The sequence below is a fragment of the Perca fluviatilis genome, chromosome 10 (genome assembly GCF_010015445.1).
Source record: "Perca fluviatilis chromosome 10, GENO_Pfluv_1.0, whole genome shotgun sequence".
Taxonomy (NCBI): domain Eukaryota; kingdom Metazoa; phylum Chordata; class Actinopteri; order Perciformes; family Percidae; genus Perca; species Perca fluviatilis.
This window is the reverse complement of record NC_053121.1, coordinates 39,292,756-39,312,755: the sequence shown is the minus strand read 5'-3', so window position 1 is coordinate 39,312,755 and position 20,000 is coordinate 39,292,756. Positions and strand designations below refer to the sequence as shown.

General features: G+C 42.3%; 1 protein-coding gene across 1 annotated transcript in view; it reads left to right on the top strand.

Moving 5' to 3' along the window:
* LOC120566854 (phospholipid-transporting ATPase ABCA1-like) overlaps window positions 1-20,000 on the top strand; it is a 101,758-nt gene that overhangs the window by 62,536 nt on the left and 19,222 nt on the right. Inside the window, 8 exon segments of the mRNA XM_039813516.1 lie at window positions 1,263-1,394; window positions 5,016-5,293; window positions 11,405-11,625; window positions 15,811-15,886; window positions 16,258-16,526; window positions 18,818-18,869; window positions 19,041-19,169; window positions 19,961-20,000. The exon segment at window positions 19,961-20,000 is cut by the window's right edge and continues 109 nt beyond it. Coding sequence (XP_039669450.1) covers window positions 1,263-1,394; window positions 5,016-5,293; window positions 11,405-11,625; window positions 15,811-15,886; window positions 16,258-16,526; window positions 18,818-18,869; window positions 19,041-19,169; window positions 19,961-20,000 — 1,197 coding nt within the window.

The following is a 20,000-nucleotide window of genomic DNA, read 5'->3' as shown; positions in this document are numbered from 1 at the left end:
GGACTGGGACAGACACTAGGACTGAGACAGACACTAGGACTGAGACAGACACTAGGACTAGAGACAGACACTAGGGCTGAGACAAAACACTAGGACTGAGACAGACACTAGGACTGAGACACGACACTAGGGCTGGAGACAGACACTAGGACTGAGACAGACACTAGGACTGAGACAGACACTAGGGCTGGGACAGACACTAGGGCTGAGACAGACACTATTGCTGAGACAGAGACAGACACTAGGGCTGAGACAGACACTAGGACTGAGACAGACACTAGGACTGAGACAGACACTAGGGCTGAGACAGACACTAGGACTGAGACAGACACTAGGGCTGAGACAGACACTAGGGCTGAGACAGACACTAGGACTGAGACAGACACTAGGACTGAGACAGACACTAGGGCTGGGACAGACACTAGGGCTGAGACAGACACTATTGCTGAGACAGAGACAGACACTAGGACTGAGACAGACACTAGGACTGAGACAGACACTAGGGCTGAGACAGACACTAGGACTGAGACAGACACTAGGACTGAGACAGACACTAGGACTGGGACAGACACTAGGGCTGAGACAGACACTAGGGCTGAGACAGACACTAGGACTGAGACAGACACTAGGACTGAGACAGACACTAGGGCTGAGACAGACACTAGGACTGAGAGAGAGACAGACACTAGGACTGAGACAGACACTAGGACAGAGACAGAGACAGACACTAGGACTGAGACAGAGACAGACACTAGGGCTGAGAGAGATCCAGTATGGTTATATGAATGATGTGGTCCCTGTAGGTCCATCCTAACAGATCCAGTATGGTTATATGAATGATGTGGTCCCTGTAGGTCCATCCTAACTGATCCAGTATGGTTATATGAATGATGTGGTCCCTGTAGGTCCATCCTAACTGATCCAGTATGGTTATATGAATGATGTGGTCCCTGTAGGTCCATCCTAACTGATCCAGTATGGTTATATGAATGATGTGGTCCCTTTAGGTCCATCCTAACAGATCCAGAATGGTTATATGAAGGATGTGGTCCCTGTAGGTCCATCCTGACAGCTCCAGTATGGTTATATGAATGATGTGGTCCCTGTAGGTCCATCCTAACTGATCCAGTATGGTTATATGAATGATGTGGTACCTGTAGGTCCATCCTAACAGATCCAGTATGGTTATATGAATGATGTGGTACCTGTAGGTCCATCCTGACAGCTCCAGTATGGTTATATGAATGATGTGGTCCCTGCAGGTCCATCCTGACGGGTCTGTTCCCTCCAACCTCTGGCACTGCCTACATCCTGGGCAGAGACATCCGGACGGAGCTGAGCACCATCAGACAGAGTCTGGGAGTCTGTCCTCAACACAACGTCCTCTTCAGCATGTGAGTCTCCAGCACCACTCATAAAGTCATAGTAGAGTATGTCAAATAAAGTCATAGTATAGTATGTCAAATAAAGTCATAGTAGAGTATGTCAAATAAAGTCATAGTAGAGTATGTCAAATAAAGTCATAGTATAGTATGTCAAATAAAGTCATAGTAGAGTATGTCAAATAAAGTCATAGTAGAGTATGTCAAATAAAGTCATAGTATAGTATGTCAAATAAAGCCATAGTAGAGTATGTCAAATAAAGCCATAGTAGAGTATGTCAAATAAAGTCATAGTAGAGTATGTCAAATAAAGTCATAGTATAGTATGTCAAATAAAGCCATAGTAGAGTATGTCAAATAAAGTCATAGTATAGTATGTCAAATAAAGCCATAGTAGAGTATGTCAAATAAAGTCATAGTATAGTATGTCAAATAAAGCCATAGTAGAGTATGTCAAATAAAGTCATAGTAGAGTATGTCAAATAAAGCCATAGTATAGTATGTCAAATAAAGCCATAGTAGAGTATGTCAAATAAAGTCATAGTAGAGTATGTCAAATAAAGTCATAGTAGAGTATGTCAAATAAAGCCATAGTAGAGTATGTCAAATAAAGCCATAGTATAGTATGTCAAATAAAGTCATAGTAGAGTATGTCAAATAAAGTCATAGTAGAGTATGTCAAATAAAGTCATAGTAGAGTATGTCAAATAAAGTCATAGTAGAGTATGTCAAATAAAGCCATAGTAGAGTATGTCAAATAAAGCCATAGTAGAGTATGTCAAATAAAGCCATAGTAGAGTATGTCAAATAAAGCCATAGTAGAGTATGTCAAATAAAGTCATAGTAGAGTATGTCAAATAAAGTCATAGTAGAGTATGTCAAATAAAGCCATAGTAGAGTATGTCAAATAAAGTCATAGTAGAGTATGTCAAATAAAGTCATAGTAGAGTATGTCAAATAAAGTCATAGTAGAGTATGTCAAATAAAGCCATAGTAGAGTATGTCAAATAAAGCCATAGTAGAGTATGTCAAATAAAGTCATAGTAGAGTATGTCAAATAAAGTCATAGTAGAGTATGTCAAATAAAGTCATAGTAGAGTATGTCAAATAAAGCCATAGTAGAGTATGTCAAATAAAGGCATAGTAGAGTATGTCAAATAAAGCCATAGTAGAGTATGTCAAATAAAATCCATAGTAGAGTATGTCAAATAAAGTCATAGTAGAGTATGTCAAATAAAGCCATAGTAGAGTATGTCAAATAAAGCCATAGTAGAGTATGTCAAATAGAAGCCATGGTAGAGTATGTCAAATAGCGCTATAGTAGAGTATGTCAAATAAAGCCATAGTAGAGTATGTCAAATAAAGCCATAGTAGAGTATGTCAAATAAAATCCATAGTAGAGTATGTCAAATAAAGTCATAGTAGAGTATGTCAAATAAAGCCATAGTGGAGTATGTCAAATAAAGTCATAGTAGAGTATGTCAAATAAAATACATAGTAGAGTATGTCAAATAAAATGCCATAGTAGAGTATGTCAAATAAAAGCATAGTAGAGTATGTCAAATAAAGTCATAGTAGAGTATGTCAAATAAAGCTATGTAAATAAAAACAAAGTCATAGTAGAGTATGCATAAAGCCATAGTAGAGTATGTCAAATAAAGCCATAGTATAGTATGTCAAAAAAGTCATAGTAGAGTATGTCAAATAAAGTCAGTAGAGTATGTCAAAAAAAGTTATAGTAGAGTATGTCAAATAAAGCCATAGTAGGTATGGCAAGTCAAAGTCATAGTATAGTATGTCAAATAAAGTTATAGTAGAGTATGTCAAATAAAGTCGTAGTAGAGTATGTCAAAAGTCATAGTAGAGTATAGTCATAGTAGAGTGTGTCACAAAGCCATAGTATAGTATGTCAAATAAAGTCATAGTAGAGTATGTCAAAATAAAGTCATAGTAGAGTATGTCAAATAAAGCCATAGTAGAGTATGTCAAATAAAGCCATAGTAGAGTATGTCAAATAAAGCCATAGTAGAGTATGTCAAATAAAGTCAAATAAAGTCATAGTAGAGTATGTCAAATAAAGTCATAGTAGAGTATGTCAAATAAAGTCATAGTAGAGTATGTCAAATAAAGTCATAGTAGAGTATGTCGAGGTAAGTCAACCTGGGAGAGAAACCTGGGAGTCATCTTCGACAGCAACCTCACTTTTGAAAACCACATCAACAAAATAACCAGAACTGCCTTCTTTCACCTCTAAACATTGCCCGTCTCCGCCCATCACTCACCTTCTCTGCTGCCGAAACATCGATTCACGCCTTCGTCACTTCCAGAATTGACCACTGCTACAGCATCCTCTGTGGGTCACCTGCTAAAGCCTTAAATAAACTCCTATACATCCAAATCTCTGCTGCCCGTCTCCTCACCCACACCTGTTCCTATGGTAACATCACTCCCATCCTTCAGAACCTCCACTGGCTCCCAGTTCCCCAATGCATCCAGTTTAAAGCCCTCCATAACCAGGCTCCTCCCTACCTCCCAGACCTGCTCCACCTCCAGGACCCCCCCATAACCTCCACTCCTCTCCCCCTCCCACTCACCACGCACTATACCTGGGCTGACAGAGCTTTCACCATTGCAGCTAGGGGTGCATGATATATCGACTCAGTAACGTTATGCAATATCATATCGGAAGTGCCGCGATAAGTGTGCAATATTTAGTTTATTTTGTGTCCCGTCCGTTGGCTGTGGGGCTTAGTTGTCAGAATCAGAATCAGCAAAAGAAAGAACACAAAAGTTAGAAAATGAGTGTTGAGAAGATGAAATAACAGAGACTGAAGAGGAAACTTTAGTGGCCAAAAGAATTCCCATCCTGCATCTATTTCTCATAGGTAGCTATCCCGCAACTTCATAACCAGTGTTTATATGACGCAGAGTTTATAAACAGTGTTTATGTCGGAAATATTGAATATTTTTCATCCACTGTGAACTATGTTGTTGTGAATCTATTTTGATGCATTTTCCCATAACTTTAGTAATTATACATGTTTAAAAATATCGAAATTAATATTATTATCGCAATATCACATTTTGTCAATATCGTGCAACCCAATCGCAGCCCATACACATCCGTGACTGTACTGACCTGGACACATTCAAAACACACCTCTTGATATTAGCTTTCTACATACAATAGTCTCACATTTCTCACCTGATAGTTACTGATTTTATTGATTTTAATTGCTTTTAAAATGCTTGTTTTATGTGTCTGAGTACCTCATAAAGTGCAAAGTCATAGGCTAATCCTCCCTGGTTGTAGAACTACAAGATTTACAGTTATGTCCCAGCAGCTATCACTCTGTTAAACAAACTGTGGAATTACTGCACACAACACATAAGCATCTTGGTCATGTACTAGCTGTAGAACTACTGTATATTACTGCACAAGTCAACGTGGTCATGTACGGTTTCTTATCCATGTCCTATGTTCGTCTGTTTTATATGTTGTCATGTTTTGTGTGTTGCATGTTATGTGGTGGTCTACGAGGTTTTAAGGATGTCCTGCCTCTTAGATTGTAAACCTGGTTTACCTACGGGTACCAATGCAGTAACCTGACCTGAATGGTGTGTTTCTGGCAGGCTGACGGTGGAGGAGCACATCTGGTTCTACGGCCGGCTCAAAGGCTTGTCGGAGCAGCAGGTGAAAGGCGAGATCGAGCAGATCCTGCAGGACACGGGGCTGCCGCACAAACGCAGCGCCCGGGCCAACTCGCTGTCTGGAGGCATGCAGAGGAAACTCTCGGTGGCGCTGGCCTTCGTCGGGGGGTCCAAGGTCGTGATCCTGGACGAACCCACGGCCGGAGTCGACCCGTACGCTCGCCGAGGGATCTGGGACCTGCTGCTCAAGTACCGGCCTGGTGAGTGTAGAGAGATTTCAATATTCTAGATGTGTTATTCTCAGTATTATAGTTGTATCCCCTGTTGTATAGCATGTATAGACTTGAATTGGATGGATGGATGGATGGATGGATAGATGGATAGATGGATAGATGGATAGATAGATAGATAGATAGATAGATAGATAGATACTTACTTACTTACTTACTTACTTACTTACTTTATGGATCCCCAAGGGGAAATTCAAGGATTGAATAGAAAGCCTTTATTCTCATTGTACTTAACAATACAGTGAAATTAGGAGCACTACTCCACTGGGTGCATACAATAAATGCAATAAATAATCCTTACAAGACATTTAAAATAGAATAAAAACAGTAAAAGAGCAATGGTCAGATACGTGCAAGTGTAGAAGTGCAGGAGGTGACAGTGAGTGACTGTTTGTCTATCTACATTTGTTTAGGGAAACTACTGCATTTGGGAAGAAGCTATTTTTAAATCTGGTGGTGCTGAATTGTATAGACCGGGCATGTCCAAAGTACGGCCCAGGGGCCAATCAGGGCCCGCAGACTCTGTTTGCAAAAGAAGAGAGCAAGAGTCATGGGTTGTAAGCTTAAATGTTATTATAACAAACTTTGCATCACGCATAATAAGTCATGTTTAAAATGAACATGGGGTTAAGATATTTATCAACTTCAAGTTAAAGGTAGTCCGTACAGTATGTTCGGTTATCTGACTACAGATGTAAAAGTAAGGCAGTTTTTTTATTTATTTTTTAAAATTATTTCATGTCTGAGTGGCGTTGATTTGGTTACATTACCATTTCAAAAAAATCATAATTATGACAATAAAATAAAAATTGTTATAGATCAGTGCATTTGTATGTAACTTTGTTTGTAAAAAAAAAAAAAAAAAAATTTGGACACTCCTGGTGTACAGAACAGGCCAAAAGTCTGGACACACCTTCTCATTCAATGCATTTCCTTTTCATTTTCATGACTATTTACATTGTAGATTCTCACTGAAGGCATCAAAACTATGAATGAACACATATGGAATTATGTACTTAACAAAAAAGTGTGAAATAACTGAAAACATGTCTTATATTTTAGATTCTTCAAAGTAGCCACCCTTTGCTTTTTTTGATAACTCTGCAAACCCTTGGTGTTCTCTCAATGAGCTTCATGAGGTAGTCACCTGAAATGGTTTTACCTTCACAGGTGTGCTTTGTCAGGGTTCATTAGTGGAAGTTTTTCCCTTATTAATAAAAAAAGCAAAGGGTGGCTACTTTGAAGAATCTAAAATATAAGACATGTTTTCAGTTATTTCACACTTTTTTGTTAAGTACATAATTCCATATGAGTTCATTCATAGTTTTGATGCCTTCAGTGAGAATCTACAATGTAAATAGTCATGAAAACAAAAAGGAAACACATTGAATGAGAAGGTGTGTCCAAAACTTCTGGCCTGTACTGTAGACGTATAATGCCAACCAGAGGGTAACAGTTGAAACAGGTGGGGGCCAGGATGAGTAATGTCCTTGATGATGATCTTGGCTCTTGAGTGATTGCAGCTGAGTGCAGTATCTGACAGCGAGGGGAGGGGGCAACCAATGATTGTTTTCTGCAATCTTGATTCTCTGCAGGGCCTTTATGTCTGCAGCGAACCACACATACATGCAGTATGAAAGGATGCTCTCAATGGTGGGTCTGTAAAAGGACACCAGCACAAGGGAAGGCGCTGCTGCTGGGCTTTTTTTGACATTTGTTGTGGTGTTAGTTGACCATGAGAAACAGTCCGTGACATGGATGCCCAGGAGAACATGGGCAGGGATCAGAGTGTGTATAGACTCAGGACCATATATGTGAGTGTATGCATTACTGTACCATACGATGGAGTAGACCGGGAGGGGAGGGGGTTGGATCTCGTGTGTAAAGAGCTGGAAGACAGGAGGGAGAGAGGAGGAGAGACTCCTCCAAGCAAGATATAAAAGATTAGGATAAATGGTTAGAGGAGTTCATAATCTGACATAGACTTTGGTGATTTGTCTGTGGTTAGGGAAGTTTAGTGAAACCACACGTGTTGTAACTTAAATGCTGGACTTCAAGTAGAGATCCATCAAGTATCCAATACTGCCTAAAACGCTGGTATCGGGAAGTACTGGAGTTTATTTACCGATCAGATAAAATCCTTGTTAAAGTAGTTTATTTATGTTGTTTTTCCGTTATAACTGACGGTCAGACTGGAGAATAACAGAAAGTTTGTTTATAAGAGTTTAACCTGAGCCAGACAGACAACAGAGATAAAAATCATATCACATCCATACAGGGATAGTAGTATACAGCTGTTATACATCATATCATCATACAGAGATGGTAGTATACAGCTGTTATACATCATATCATCATACAGAGATGGTAGTATACAGCTGTTATACATCATATCATCATACAGAGATAGTAGTATACAGCTGTTATACATCATATCATCATACAGAGATAGTAGTATACAGCTGTTATACATCATATCATCATACAGAGATAGTAGTATACAGCTGTTAGACATCATATCATCATACAGAGATAGTAGTATACAGCTGTTATACATCATATCACATCCATACAGAGATGGTAGTATACAGCTGTTATACATCATATCACATCCATACAGAGATAGTAGTATACAGCTGTTATACATAATATCATCATACAGAGATAGTAGTATACAGCTGTTATACATCATATCACATCCATACAGAGATAGTAGTATACAGCTGTTATACATCATATCACATCCATACAGAGATAGTAGTATACAGCTGTTATACATCATATCACATCCATACAGGGATAGTAGTATACAGCCGTTATACATCATATCACATCTATACAGAGATAGTAGTATACAGCTGTTATACATCATATCACATCCATACAGGGATAGTAGTATACAGCTGTTATATATCATATCACATCCATACAGAGATAGTAGTATACAGCTGTTATACATCATATCACATCCATACAGAGATAGTAGTATACAGCTGTTATACATCATATCACATCCATACAGGGATAGTAGTATACAGCTGTTATACATCATATCACATCCATACAGGGATAGTAGTATACAGCTGTTATACATCATATCACATCCATACAGAGATAGTAGTATACAGCTGTTATACATCATATCACATCCATACGGGGATAGTAGTATACAGCTGTTATACATCATATCACATCCATACAGAGATAGTAGTATACAGCTGTTATACATCATATCACATCCATACAGGGATAGTAGTATACAGCTGTTATACATCATATCACATCCATACGAGATAGTAGTATACAGCTGTTATACATCATATCACATCCATAAAGGATAGTAGTATACAGCTGTTATACATCATATCACATCCATACAGATGGGATGGTAACAGCTGTTATACATCATATCACATCCATACAGAGATAGTATACAGCTGTTATACATAATATCATCATACAGAGATAGTAGTATACAGCTGTTATACATCATATCACATCATACAAAAGATAGTAGTATACAGCTGTTATACATCATATCACATCCATACAGAGATAGTAGTATACAGCTGTTATACATCATATCACATCCATACAGGGATAGTAGTATACAGCTGTTATACATCATATCACATCCATACAGGGATAGTAGTATACAGCTGTTATACATCATATCACATCCATACAGAGATATAGTATACAGCTGTTATACATCATATCACATCCATACAGGGATAGTAGTATACAGCTGTTATACATCATATCACATCCATACAGGGATAGTAGTATACAGCTGTTATACATCATATCACATCCATACAGAGATAGTAGTATACAGCTGTTATACATCATATCACATCCATACAGGGATAGTAGTATACAGCTGTTATACATCATATCACATCCATACAGAGATAGTAGTATACAGCTGTTATACATCATATCACATCCATACAGAGTAGTATAGTACAGCTGTTATACATCATATCACATCCATACAGAGATAGTAGTATACAGCTGTTATACATCATATCACATCCATACAGGGATAGTAGTATACAGCTGTTATACATCATATCACATCATACAGAGATAGTAGTATACAGCTGTTATACATCATATCACATCATACAGAGATAGTAGTATACAGCTGTTATACATCATATCATCATACAGAGATGGTAGTATACAGCTGTTATATATCATATCATCCATACAGAGATAGTAGTATACAGCTGTTATACATCATATCACATCTATACAGGGATAGTAGTATACAGCTGTTATACATCATATCACATCCATACAGAGATAGTAGTATATACAGCTGTTATACATCATATCACATCCATACAGGGATAGTAGTATACAGCTGTTATACATCATATCACATCATACAGAGATAGTAGTCGCGATACGTTGTTATACATCATATCACATCATACAGAGATAGTAGTATACAGCTGTTATACATCATATCATACACAGAGGTGGTAGTATACAGCTGTTATATATCATATCATCCATACAGAGATAGTAGTATACAGCTGTTATACATCATATCACATCTATAACAGGATAGTAGTACACAGCTGTTATACATCATATCACATCCATACAGAGATAGTAGTATACAGCTGTTATACATCATATCACATCCATACAGGAGTTAGTAGTATACAGCTGTTATACATCATATCACATCATACAGAGATAGTAGTATACAGCTGTTATACATCATAACACATACAAGAATAGTAGTATACAGCTGTTATACATCATATCATCATACAGAGATGGTAGTATACAGCTGTTATATATCATATCATCCATACAGAGATAGTAGTATACAGCTGTTATATATCATATCATCCATACAGAGATAGTAGTATACAGCTGTTATACATCATATCACATCATACAGAGATAGTAGTATACAGCTGTTATACATCACATCCATACAGAGATAGTAGTATACAGGTGTTATACATCATATCACATCCATACAGAGATAGTAGTATACAGCTGTTATACATCATATCACATCCATACAGAGATAGTAGTATACAGCTGTTATACATCATATCACATCCATACAGAGATAGTAGTATACAGCTGTTATACATCATATCACATCCATACAGAGATAGTAGTATACAGCTGTTATACATCATATCACATCATACGGAGATAGTAGTATACAGCTGTTATACATCACATCCATACAGAGATAGTAGTATACAGGTGTTATACATCATATCTACATCCATACAGAGATAGTAGTATACAGCTGTTATACATCATATCACATCCTACAGAGATAGTAGTATACAGCTGTTATACATCATATCACATCCATACAGAGATAGTAGTATACAGCTGTTATACATCATATCACATCCATACAGAGATAGTAGTATACAGCTGTTAAAACATTATAAAAAATATGACACACTGGGATCAGATCGGTACTCGGTATCGGCCGATACGCAAGTTCAGGTATCGGAATCTGTATCGGGAAGCAAAAAATGGTATCAGACCATCTCTAACTTCAAGTAAACGTTGCCTAACTGAACTCTTTGTCTCAGATTGATCCCTGTGTTCTGGTAAACTTGAGACCGATATAAGAAGGTGCAGGAATTAATAAATAGGAGTCAGATTTGACAGGCCTTAGGACCTTGTTTTAGACATAATTCCCTACATGAGTAGGGTTGGGTACCAAAACCCGGTTCCATAGTGGACTGACTGAAATATTTTCCCCCCGTCGCTCCGAAATGGACGTAAAAATATCCCCCTTTCTCTGTAGTCTACCGTTAGCTAGCTACCGTAAATGTAGGCTACTTTAAAAATGCCATATTTTCCCCTCTGGTCTCACCAAAACAGACCATTCACTGCACGGGATCGCTAGTAAACATATTACACTTACAAGAATCGGTTTAGGAATCGGAATCATTTTAGAAGCATCGGAATCGTAAAAATCCAAACGGTATCCAACCCTATACGTGAGACCGGAGAAACAGAGCTGCAGCTACCGGTCTCCCTTCTCTTGTAACTGTGACTTAACTTCCTGTTTCCTGTCAGGGCGGACCATCATCCTGTCAACGCACCACATGGACGAGGCGGACATTTTGGGCGACCGCATCGCCATCATCTCCCACGGGAAGCTGTGCTGCGTGGGCTCGTCTCTGTTCCTGAAGAACCAGCTGGGGACGGGCTACTACCTGACCCTGGTCAAGAAGGAACCGGAACCATCACTCAGCTCCTGCAGGAACTCCTGCAGCACCGTGTCCTTCAACAAGAAGGTACACACACACACACACACACAGACACACACACACAGACACACACACACAACACACACACACACACACACACACACACACACACACAGAGACACACACACACACACACACACACACACACACAACACACACAAAACACACACACACACAACAACAAACACACACACGCACACACACACACAGAGACACACACACACACCACACACACACACACACACACACAGAGACAAACACACACAGAGACACACACACACACAGACACACACACACAGACACACACACACACACACACACACACAGAGACACACAGACACACACACACACACACACAGACACACACACAGAGACACACAGACACACACACACACAGACACACAGCACCGTGTCCTTCAACAAGAAGGTACACACACACACACACACACACACACACACACACACACACACACACACAGAGACACACACACACACACACACAGAGACACACACACAGACACACACACACACACACACAGACACACACACACACAACACACAGAGACACACACACACACACAGCACCGTGTCCTTCAACAAGAAGGTACACACACACACACACACTCAGGCACACACACACAGAGACACACACACACACACACACACACACACATACACACACACACACACACACAGAGACACACACACACAAACAGAAATACGCACACACTCCGATATATTAGTGTGTTGCTCTCTGTGTAGTTGTTAGGCTTTGGTACTGACCCAGCACACGGAGAAACCAACACGGACTCAGAGTAACGATGTAACAAAATGTTTTAATGAAAAGTCCGTTCTTTAAAGTAACCGAGGAATGCTGATACCAAGTAGGTCGGCTCTGGGCTGGAAAGGGGCTGAGGCGGGCAGGCAGAGGAATGTCCAAACTCTCTAACATAAATCCAAGTGAGAGGGTAGAAAAAACAGGAGAGTGATGAGCTGGAGACTCGGCAAGCCACGGCAGCAGGTCTCGAGATGTGGGTCTGAGCAGAAAAGAACAGCACTTTAGCAAAAACACCAGGAGCAAAACAAAAATGAAGACAAAAAAAATCACAAACTGATACAACTTGGGAGCCTAGTTACCAGACCGGTAGGTGCAACGATCTGGCACCGAAAAGAGCCAAGCCCAGGAATATATACTGCAGCGTTGGTGAGTGGAATTAGAAGCAGCTGTGCAGATGAGTATCAGTGGAAGCTCATAAAGTCACAGTATGGTATGTCAAAGAGGTAGAGCTCCAGCCTTGACCTACTTCCAGGAGAGTCCTTCAAACACACATACAGACAACACGGACACAGTGGGGACAAACGCACATACAGACACTACACAAACACACATACAGACACAGTGGGGACAAACACACATACAGACACAGTGGGGACAAACGCACATACAGACAACACGGACACAGTGGGGACAAACGCACATACAGACACAGTGGGGACAAACGCACATACAGACACAGTGGGGACAAACACACATACGGACACAGTGGGGACAAACACACATACGGACACAGTGGGGACAAACGCACATACGGACACAGTGGGGACAAACGCACATACGGACACAGTGGGGACAAACACACATACGGACACAGTGGGGACAAAAACACACACACGGACACAGTGGGGACAAACCACATACGGACACAGTGGGGACAAACGCACACATGGACACGCACACAGTGGGGACAAACGCACACGGACACAGTGGGGACAAACGCACATACGGACACAGTGGGGACAAACACACATACGGACACAGTGGGGACAAACACACATACGGGACAAACACACATACGGACACAGTGGGGACAAAACACACACACGACACAGTGGGGACAAACACACAGGACAACGTGGGGACAAACACACATACGGACACAGTGGGGACAAACACACATACGGACACAGTGGACAAACACACATACGGACACAGTGGGGACAAACACACATACAGACACAGTGGGGACAAACACACAAACAGACACCACTGACACAGTGGGGACAAACACACATACAGACACAGTGGGGACAAACACACATACAGACACTACACAAACACACATACAGACACCACGGACACAGTGGGACAAACAGACACTACACAAACACACATACAGACACCACAGACACAGTGGGGACAAACACACATACAGACACAGTGGGGACAAACACACAAACAGACACTACACAAACACACATACGGACACAGTGGGGACAAACACACATACGGACACAGTGGGGACAAACACACATACGGACACAGTGGGGACAAACACACATACGGACACAGTGGGGACAAACACACATAACGGCACACAGTGGGGACAAACACACATACAGACACAGTGGGGACAAACACACATACAGACACAGTGGGGACAAACACACATACAGACACAGTGGGGACAAACACACATACAGACACAGTGGGGACAAACACACATACAGACACCGGACACAGTGGGGACAAACACACATACAGACACAGTGGGGACAAACACACATACAGACACAGTGGGGACAAACACACAAACAGACACAGTGGGGACAAACACACAAACAGACACAGTGGGGACAAACACACAAACAGACACTACACAAACACACATACAGACACAGTGGGGACTAACACACATACAGACACAGTGGGGACAAACACACATACAGACACAGTGGGGACTAACACACATACAGACACAGTGGGGACTAACACACATACAGACACCACGGACACAGTGGGGACTAACACACATACAGACACAGTGGGGACAAACACACAAACAGACACTACACAAACACACATACAGACACAGTGGGGACAAACACACATACGGACACAGTGGGGACAAACACACATACGGACACAGTGGGGACAAACACACATACGGACACAGTGGGGACAAACACACATACGGACACAGTGGGGACAAACACACATACAGACACAGTGGGGACAAACACACAAACAGACACCACTGACACAGTGGGGACAAACACACATACAGACACAGTGGGGACAAACACACATACAGACACTACACAAACACACATACAGACACCACGGACACAGTGGGACAAACAGACACTACACAAACACACATACAGACACCACAGACACAGTGGGGACAAACACACATACAGACACAGTGGGGACAAACACACATACAGACACCACGGACACAGTGGGGACTAACACACATACAGACACAGTGGGGACAAACACACAAACAGACACTACACAAACACACATCCGGACACAGTGGGGACAAACACACATACGGACACAGTGGGGACAAACACACATACGGACACAGTGGGGACAAACACACATACGGACACAGTGGGGACAAACACACATACGGACACAGTGGGGACAAACACACATACAGACACAGTGGGGACAAACACACATACAGACACAGTGGGGACAAACACACATACAGACACAGTGGGGACAAACACACATACAGACACCACGGACACAGTGGGGACAAACACACATACAGACACAGTGGGGACAAACACACATACAGACACAGTGGGGACAAACACACAAACAGACACAGTGGGGACAAACACACAAACAGACACAGTGGGGACAAACACACAAACAGACACTACACAAACACACATACAGACACAGTGGGGACTAACACACATACAGACACAGTGGGGACAAACACACATACAGACACAGTGGGGACTAACACACATACAGACACAGTGGGGACTAACACACATACAGACACAGTGGGGACTAACACACATACAGACACCACGGACACAGTGGGGACTAACACACATACAGACACAGTGGGGACAAACACACAAACAGACACTACACAAACACACATACAGACACAGTGGGGACTAACACACATACAGACACAGTGGGGACTAACACACATACAGACACAGTGGGGACTAACACACATACAGACACAGTGGGGACAAACACAGAAACAGACACCACTGACACAGTGGGGACTATCACAGAAACAGACACAACTGACACAGTGGGGACATAACAAAGGGAGAGAGGCACACAGAACGGGGACAACAGCTGCCCACATAACAGTAGTATTTTGGCTGTAGTAGTAGTATTTAAAGGTGTGTGTGTGTGTGTGTGTGTGTGTGTGTGTGTGTGTTCAGGAGGAGGAGAGCGCCTCGGTCAGCAGCAGCGACGCCGGACTCGGCAGTGAACATGAAAGTGAAGCACCTGCCGTCGGTGAGCGGAGCGTTTGATTCGTTCGCCTTCAGTCGCACACACAGAAACACACACACACACACACAGAAACACACACATAAACACACACAGAAACACACACACACACACACACAGAAACACACACACAAACACACACAAACACACACACACAAAAACACACACACAGAAATACACACACAGAAACACACACACACAGAGACACACAGAAACACACACACACACAGATGGATACACACACAGACACACAGAAATACACACACACACACACAAAAACACACACACAAAAACAGAAACACACACACACCCTGTATAAATAAAGGTTTAGGGTGTTTGAATGTGGACTCTGTTGTGATGGATGTCTCCGTCCGTAGAAGGTGTCCCTGCGGCGTGCGGGCCCTGCCCCCCCGACTTGTCTCTGGTCTCGGGCGGCGCCCCCGACGTGTCGCTGGTCTCGGGTCTGATCCTGGGCCACGTCCCAGCAGCCCGCCTGATGGAGGACCTGGGCCACGAGCTGACCTACGTGCTGCCCTACTCCGCCGCCAAGGACGGGGCCTTCGTGGCTCTGTTCAGAGACCTGGACCTGAAGCTGCCCGAGCTCAACATCTCCAGCTACGGGGTCTCAGACACCACTCTGGAGGAGGTGAGGGGGGGTTATCACACACACACACACACACAGAGACAGACACACACACACACAGACACAGAGACACACACACAGAGACACACACACACACACACACACACACACAGACACAGAGACACACACAGAGACACACACACACACACACACACACACATAGACAGACACACACACAATCCAATCCAACTTTATAGAGCCCATTTAAAACAACCAGGTTGACCAAAGTGCTGGACATTGACATGATTATATACACACGAAGTAATAAAATAAACATTTAAAACAAATAACAGACTAGAGAAATAAAATGCAGAATACAGAATACAACTCTCAAGCTCGTTTGAAAGCCAATGAACAAAAGTGAGTTTTAAGTTGTGATTTAAAACTGTGAAGGCTGGGGGGTCCTATCTGACATTCAGAGGCAGTTCATTCCACGACCTCAGAGGAGCTGGTCAGCTGACCTTAACGACCTCAGAGGAGCTGGTCAGCTGACCTTAACGACCTCAGAGGAGCTGGTCAGCTGACCTTAACGACCTCAGAGGAGCTGGTCAGCTGACCTTAACAACCCCAGAAGAGCTGGTCAGCTGACCTTAACGACCCCAGAGGAGCTGGTCAGCTGACCTTAACGACCTCAGAGTAGCTGGTCAGCTGACCTTAACGACCCCAGAGGAGCTGGTCAGCTGACCTTAACGACCTAAGAGGAGCTGGTCAGCTGACCTTAACGACCTCAGAGTAGCTGGTCAGCTGACATTAACGACCTCAGAGGAGCTGGTCAGCTGACCTTAACGACCTCAGAAGAGCTGGTCAGCTGACCTTAACGACCTCAGAGGAGCTAGTCAGCTGACCTTAAGGACCTCAGAGGAGCTGGTCAGCTGACCTTAAGGACCTCAGAGGAGCTGGTCAGCTGACCTTAAGGACCTCAGAGGAGCTGGTCAGCTGACCTTAAGGACCTCAGAGGAGCTGGTCAGCTGACCTTAACGACCTCAGAGGAGCTGGTCAGCTGACCTTAACGACCTCAGAGGAGCTGGTCAGCTGACATTAACGACCTCAGAGCAGCGTGTGGCTTCAGTACTTCAGCGATGTAAGCTGGGGCTTGACCATAATGAGATTTAAAAACAAACAACACAATGTTAAAATGTTTTCTAAAGCAAACCGGTAACCAATGAAGGATCAGTCTCCCCGAGGTCCAGAAAGTGTCTCACACCGAAGAAAGCTTGAGCGATTGTTCTGTGCGTGCGCAAGACGTAATACATCTCTAGTGCTGCTCCCTCTTAGTGGATCAGTGGACTAATCGGTGGTTTTGGTCTTAGTCAACTTAGATCTCTTTAGTCCATTAGTCATGTCTGATGCTGTTTTCATGCTGAATGACTTATTTCCAAGAAACGTACAAGGTCATCTCTGGTAAACACAAGAATTAAGGGTTGACCTTTGACCTAACAGATATCACAGTGAAACCTACTTTGATTGAAGGCAGTTATTTGTTGTATTACATGTTTTCTGAAATGTTGTGTTTAAATATGCAAAGGAGGCATTATCTTATTCAATATATGAATCCTTTTGCATGACTCTTTGTGGAGAAACTCAGATTTACAGATCTGTCGATTAAATCAACTAATCGATTAGTCGGTACAACTGAATGAGTGTTAGTCGACTAAGAAGTTCTTCAATCGAACACAGACCTATACGTCTCCATAAAAGCAGGAAGCGCTAATCTGTATTATCTTTGTTATTGTCTGAAAGTGTGAAGTCTTCTGGTAGCTGTGCCGAGAGAAATCTCAATCATTCCCAATCTTACAGAGACGGAGAGCGTAGGTATATGTAAGGAGATAACATAGGCACAGGCTAATTACTGATCACTAACATGCTAGTTAACATTAGTCATTAAACCTAAACAGCTAATGGAAGTCCAAACTGCCTGTGAGCTTCTCCTGTACTATACGGTAATTCCTCTACTGTGTGACAGTAAGTCTCGTGGTTATGACCCAATCGTTAGCCTATTGTTATAAAAGCGTCTGCTACGGAGCCATAACGTGAGCTACAAGGTAATGGAGCCTTTTATACATTGTCGTGTTTCTTTAGAAATAAACAACGGACAAATAGAGTCTTTAAACTCTTCAGATGTAAAGTTATTCTCTGTCAAAGTGACGTCAGAATGAATGGGAGTCAGTGGGATGCTAACGGGAGGTGATGGCTCGGTAGCATCAGAACCTATCCGTAGGATATACAAAAGTTTAATAATTTGGAGAATGAAAGAAAGAATATTTTTGATGTAATTGTTGTGAATGTTTTTGCAGATTTTCCTGAAAGTGGCCGAAGATAACGGAGTTGACACTGACGTTCCATCAGGTGAGGAGCCATCTCTGACCGCCAAAATAAGAGTTCATCTCTGGCCGCCAAAATAAGAGTTCATCTCTGACCGCCAAAATAAGAGTCCATCTCTGACCGCCAAAATAAGAGTCCGGCAGTCTTCACTTCGTCCTGATGGGTTTTAAAGATTGTGTGTGTGTGTGTGTGTAGACGGGACCCTCCCTGTCCCAAGGAGGAGGAGGAGGAATCATGCATTCGGAGGAGGAGACCATCAGAGTTGTCTTCGACCGTTAACGGAGGACGACAACAACGGCTGTAATGAGTCTGACGGAGATCCCGGTAAACTAGCATTTCATTCACTACTTAAAGCAGCACTATGTCACTTTCAGCACCAGCTGTAGTTCCAATTAGACTACCTGTAGAGAAGGGGGGGGGTCAAACTCAGTTTCCCAGAAGGCCACACTGGAAAAAGAGAATCCCACCAAGACCCAGACATGGAGAGTTTACTGAGGTGCTTTTGTTACTGCATCTCACACTTTTTTTTAACATTTTGGGAGCTTTCTTCCTCATTTTGGTTGTTTTTGTTCAGACTTTTTTGTGGCTTTCTCAGACATTTGTCACCTTTTTGTAAATTAGTTGCTTTTTGTTGCGTTTTGTTGACATGAAACCCTACAAAAGTCCTCAAAAGAGATCCTTAGCCATCGTAGAATTTAGCAAATCAATCAAAACAATGATTACATTTCTGTTTCTCAGCCTGAATATGAAAACTCTCTCTGCTTCTTCTGGGGGAGTTTCTGAGTCTCAGAGTCAGCAAATCTGTCATATTTTGCTTTAAATGTCCCGTAACTGCAGTTTAAAAAACACTGTCCTGTGTTTTTGGTTTGGCGCACAACTAGGGCCAAAACTTATAGTGAACCCAAATTGATATACGGGCCGGATCTAAACCTGCACGGGGCCAGATTTGGCCCGCGGGCCTTGAGTTTGACACATGTGCCGTAGGGGGGCCGAAGTGGGAACAGGTACCTAGTGTTGCTTTAAGACTCGGGCTGGGTCATCTTTCTAAAATGTTGGGTACCATTACCGGGACTTTGATACCGGTTCCTAAAGGCTGTTTGGTTCTGATCCGTCAGAGAGCCGAGAGACGGACTGGCTCAGCTCTTCAGACGGGAA